General features: G+C 34.3%; 1 protein-coding gene across 3 annotated transcripts; it reads right to left on the bottom strand.

Annotated features, from left to right (window-relative positions):
* Positions 1-507: 507 nt before the first annotated feature.
* LOC145000458 (protein NAR1-like) lies at positions 508-4692 on the bottom strand. Of its 3 annotated transcripts, none has more exons than XM_078959687.1 (13): positions 4431-4692; positions 4114-4270; positions 3599-3982; positions 3283-3365; positions 3036-3189; positions 2708-2894; positions 2491-2617; positions 2190-2343; positions 1976-2028; positions 1735-1906; positions 1529-1655; positions 1369-1460; positions 508-913 (listed from the first exon to the last, which is right to left on the bottom strand). In XM_078959687.1, the coding sequence occupies exons 3-13, from the start codon at positions 3716-3718 to the stop codon at positions 761-763; spliced, it is 1422 nt and encodes a 473-aa protein (XP_078815813.1). In that variant the 5' UTR covers positions 3719-3982; positions 4114-4270; positions 4431-4692; the 3' UTR covers positions 508-760. The 3 variants fall into 3 exon arrangements, with proteins under 3 accessions (XP_078815813.1, XP_078815815.1, XP_078815814.1); XM_078959689.1 differs by having other exon boundaries at positions 3946-3982; positions 4114-4155; positions 4431-4691; XM_078959688.1 differs by having other exon boundaries at positions 3946-3982; positions 4431-4691.
* Between the last annotated feature and the right edge of the window lie 242 nt (positions 4693-4934).

Raw genomic sequence — 4934 nt, forward strand, 5'->3', positions numbered from 1 at the left:
AGGACACCTTTAGAAATACCAAACTATCCATGGATAAGAATCAAAAAACCCTACCGGAAATAAGTGTACGTGAATCCATCTTCTCCACTTACTACAAAAGACAAAGTCAAGAAACTCCCACAACTAGGAATCAAATGCATTTTCCAAATCGATTTTATACAACATCAAACTTACTTCATTTATAATAAAAAGGTCGCAAGGATATTCATAGACCGTGGAGTCGGTATTATGTTTAGGCCACCCCTTTTAAGATTTTGGCCCAAGAACATATACCAAACTTGAAGATTCACTAATATACTAACCAAGTTTGACGAAATTAATGAATATTACAAGCTACAAAATATATTCACCTGACCAGAACGGGTGAGATAAATGTTAAAAAATATGGTTATTCTTTTATATCAAAACCCTCCCTACCTACCCTTTTGATGATTTTTTTTATTAGGCCGCCATTAATATAAGCAAACAAGGGTGTTTTACTATAAAGTGCATTGGAAACAAAAGGAATTAACAAACTAAGATAAAATTATACACGTTCTCCAAAAAAATTACATAATATATATATACAAAATACATAAGATATAAAAATACACCTACACCAATCCCTTTTTTCTCTTGTGTGTATGAATGTAGAACAAATCTTTTTATTATCGCCACCATCAAAATTCAAAATTGCAACTTCTTCACCAGTTGGCATAAAGTCAACGCAAAAAAAAGTCAATGTTGAAGGACATGAGAAGTCCAAAGTGGTTGTTAATGTTCACCAGTTGTTGAGCTGAGAAGTAATGCTTTTTACAATGGGATGATATTGTGTGTGTATGTGTTGCTTTGCTTTTTCTGAACCCGGATGTTCAAGCCATGACTCGTATAACCTCTTCACCATCATGTTTTCAAATGGATCCGCAACCAAAACCTAACATTCATTTTTCATTTTAATACATAAATATAAATTTAAGAGTAGATTACACAAATGGTACCTATGGTTTAGGGTAATTTGCACGTTTGGTCCGTAACTTATATTTTTAACTCGGAAGGTCCCTACTGTTTGTTTTTGTTACGTCCTGTCTTACCTAAAAATACTATTTTGCCCTTGATTTTTTAATTCATTTAAATAAACATACCTCCAACCCCATCCCCTCGGCTTACCTTACCTACCCCACCATTTTTCCGTATTTAAATAATTTCTTTTTATGTAAGACAGGGACCAAGAGCGTAACAAAAACAAATAGTAGGAACTTTCCGAGTTAAAAAAATAAGTTAGGGACCAAACGCGCAAACCATAGGGACCATTCGTGTAATTTACTCTAAATATAATATAAAACATAAATAATTAAATCAAAGTAAAAGAAAGAAAACAGGAATACTTACATTCTGCATGTATGTGGTCTCTAATGCTTGAATCAAGTCTTTGCCAGATTGTCCTGATTTTGGCTTCAGCTGCCCACCTCCATTTAAGCACCCTGATTTTTCAAAAATATAATAAGCTCATAAAAATCAAAAATAAAAATAAAAATTAAGATTTTTATACCTGAAGGGCATGCCATGATCTCCAAATAGTGATATTCACATTTTCCCATTTTAAGTTTCCTGACTACATTTTGCAAGTTTCGGAATCCATAACACAATGCAAACTTCAATACTGTTTTACCTTCTACCTACACATTCACATAAAAATAAAAATAAATAAATAAATAAATCCAAATAGTTTCATTTGATTACAACACAACAACATACTTGTAAGCTGACTTCCTGAAAGTCAGAATTTCTAATGGTTTTAAAATCCAAAGGGCCTTTGAGATCCTGATCAAAAAGTGTCTTTGCAGCATAACGAAAGATTGTATCTGCATATCCTCCTGAGCTTCCTCTAACCCCAAAAAGATTCTCTTCTTCACTCACATTTGATAACCTGTCAATCAAATAAATATTAATTTTTATTTCAACAAAATTTTAAATTTACCCAAATATGTACACTTACAATTTATCAACAGGGGATTCATCCAAATTCATGAAATCTACTGCTGCGTTTGTCTGCAAAAATAACAAAACTAGATTTATTTCTGTATTTTCGCCTCATATCAAAACTACCTATATTTGCCCTTGTCCATCATCATCATATGAAGGATATTTTAGGTATTTGATGAGTCATATTTTATTTTTAACTAGAGCGAAATTCATTGTTGAGTGTTTACCTGTATTAAATCTAAAACCTCTCCAGTTGTCAAAACGGAATCTACCTCTGTAGTCATTTCACCAGATTCATCATGAAAAACAAAATCATCTCTTGAAGCCTCCAGCTTTTTGTCATAACAAGGCATCACTGTCACATGATAAATCTCACTTGCCCTATACAATTAATGCACATAAACATCAAGTAACAACATAATACTCAATAATATAATTATTTCTTATTAAACCATTCTACTTAAAAATTTAATCTTGTAATTTCAAATTATTGCAAACTAATGACATACAATAAGAAAAGATGATCACCTAACGCCTAGCTTGTGGCATAGATGGTGCTTAATGATAGCTCCAATGGATTGTTGAGGACTCTTCACTGAAGAAATATATGGCAAAACATACGAACCAAGTGTTTTTTCAGCATAGCATATCCACCCTGAAAGTATACAACAAAAAAGGCTTAAATCTTAAAAAGAAAAAATAAATGTATAGAAAGAGATGAAAGTAGGATGCTATAATACACAACCTGGACATGCAGAGGATATCATGGGTAGAAACGATCTAGAAGATTCCTTATCATCTGAATTGCTTTGTTTATAACGTGATATGAATTCGTTACAAGATTCAATAAGAGACAAATCTCTACTACAACTTGTATCAAATACAGCTTTAACCCCCAAAGTTTTGAAAAGTGTGGTCAGTTTCTTGAAAACCTGAAAGCAAGCCATTCACAAACAGATACTGAATTTTCATTTAGAAAAAAAAAAAAAAAGCATTTTTGAGAAACCTATCTCTATCTCATTGCAGATTGATTCATAAAGAAAGTGGAAGGCTGATAATATAAAGGAATTTACCTGAAGTGGAGAAAGACCATAATGCACAGCAATGGAAGCCCTTGACTGAGGTGAAAGAGAGACAATAACAGTTTTGCCATTGTTTATATTGGATAGAAACTCATCCAAGCTTTGCTTCTCTAACATAACAGTCTCTGCAGAAGTAATACACCCACTGCATGATTACAAAAATGTTATTGTTAACAATTCAATTCATCAACACTTGATGTATAACAGCTTCTAGGAGTTAGTGATCAGGAAGTGCTACCTGCATGCTAAGCAATCCTTGAGTGATATTTTTACTGGATCTGTTTCAAGAGTCTCTTTAACAGGTGTTGTTTTTACCAGCTTCTGTTCAAGAAAAAAGCACTTGGTGAATAACAATAGTCATATGTGTAATAAACCCTACTTGATATTCCAGCAAAGAAGATGCAACTTGATATTCATGTCGAACCTAAACTTTTCAAATGCAAAATTGTTGTCAATTAAGTCAGAAGTTAAACACCTATACAATTCTATTTGTGATACTTTTTATAGACTGGTATAAAACAAGCTAGGGTTCAGAAAGTAGAGATGATAGAAACCTTTGGCTTATCAACGAGCCTAGCGGAACCGGACTTCATAGAAACAACACAGCCCTGTGACGGTGCGATGAAATCATTAAGGTCGCCGATCCTTAGTGTGGCCGAGAATTTCTCCGACATATTTTCGAGTCGATTTGTGATTTAGAGTCGAACTGTGCGTGATTTTGATGGTAGAAATTGAAAGGGAACGTTGCTTGTCTGGAAAATTAAGTTTCGTCCGGAATATATGGTAGAAAGGATTATACACGCGTGGGAGAAAAAGAGAGAGAGAGACAGATGGACATTGAACATATAAACCTGTGAACTTGAGGTTGAAATGAGTTGAAACTTGAGGTTGATGTACTTACTGAATCGAAATTCTAACACGGTATTCCTTCACACCAGCTGAGTAACAAAAATTAAAATGAAGATGATCAGTTGGTGTTTCTTGATGGATCAAATCAACAAAACTCAATATCTGTTCATAAAATAAAATAAAAAACAACATAAAATCGACTCTTGAATAAAAAACATACCTTGATTCGTGAGGGAGACAGATGGACATTGAACATATAAACCTGTGAACCAAAATCGATGTATCAACGTTTGAAAAAAGAAAAAAAATAATATTACAGAGCCCCGTTTGGCCCTGTTTCAGTTCAACCGAGTGTATGGCCATTTCGCAACCCCAATCTGCAAAATTACCCTAAAAGTGAAATTCAATAACTAAAAACTATCCCAAATGTCAAACTCAACAACAACGATCACAATAAAAGAAGGATTTTGGGTTAAAGAGTAATATATGGAATTAGGGATGGAAAACTTGAAATCTAGAGGGAAAAGAACTCAATACCTGTTAGATCGCTCGGTGTTGGCAACGGAGAGTGTCGATTGAAGCTTACTGATTGAACGATTGGCTGAACGAACGATCGGTAACGGGAACAAAACGATCGATTGAGCCTACTGATTGAACCTTCGATTGAACAGAACGATCGGCAACGGGAGCGATTGAAGCATCGATTGAATAAACGATGCCTCGTTTGAGAAGGGAGAGAGACGAGAAAAAGAGAGGCTATGGTGTCGGCGTGTTTTTTTTAGAATGAACCCTAAAAACGACTAAGGTAAGGAAATTAGGTATAAGTTCTATTGCCCTATTTTTTAAAACATAATTAACAAAATATAAAAATTTAATATCTATATATTTTTTAAGAAAAAGGCAGGTACCCGTTGGTACCGGTTCCGGTTAACCGCCGGTTCCGGGTACCCGGTATTGAAACCGGAACCGGCGGGTATCCAGCGGATATTGGTTTTGTAAAAATGAGAATTGGAACCGGAACCGCTTAAGGTGGTTCCTAGA

Source organism: Lactuca saligna, chromosome 6 (assembly GCF_052625555.1).
Source record: "Lactuca saligna cultivar CGN05327 chromosome 6, ASM5262555v1, whole genome shotgun sequence".
Taxonomy (NCBI): domain Eukaryota; kingdom Viridiplantae; phylum Streptophyta; class Magnoliopsida; order Asterales; family Asteraceae; genus Lactuca; species Lactuca saligna.

Coding starts and splice junctions, on each gene's coding strand:
- LOC145000458 (XM_078959687.1), bottom strand. CDS start 3,718: ATGTCGGAGAAATTCTCGGCCACACTAAGGATCGGCGACCTTAATGAT. Junction 3,366..3,598: donor GGCTCGTTGATAAGCCAAAG/GTTTCTATCATC, acceptor TTTCTTGAACAG/AAGCTGGTAAAAACAACACC. Junction 3,190..3,282: donor AAGGATTGCTTAGCATGCAG/GTAGCACTTCCT, acceptor GTAATCATGCAG/TGGGTGTATTACTTCTGCAG.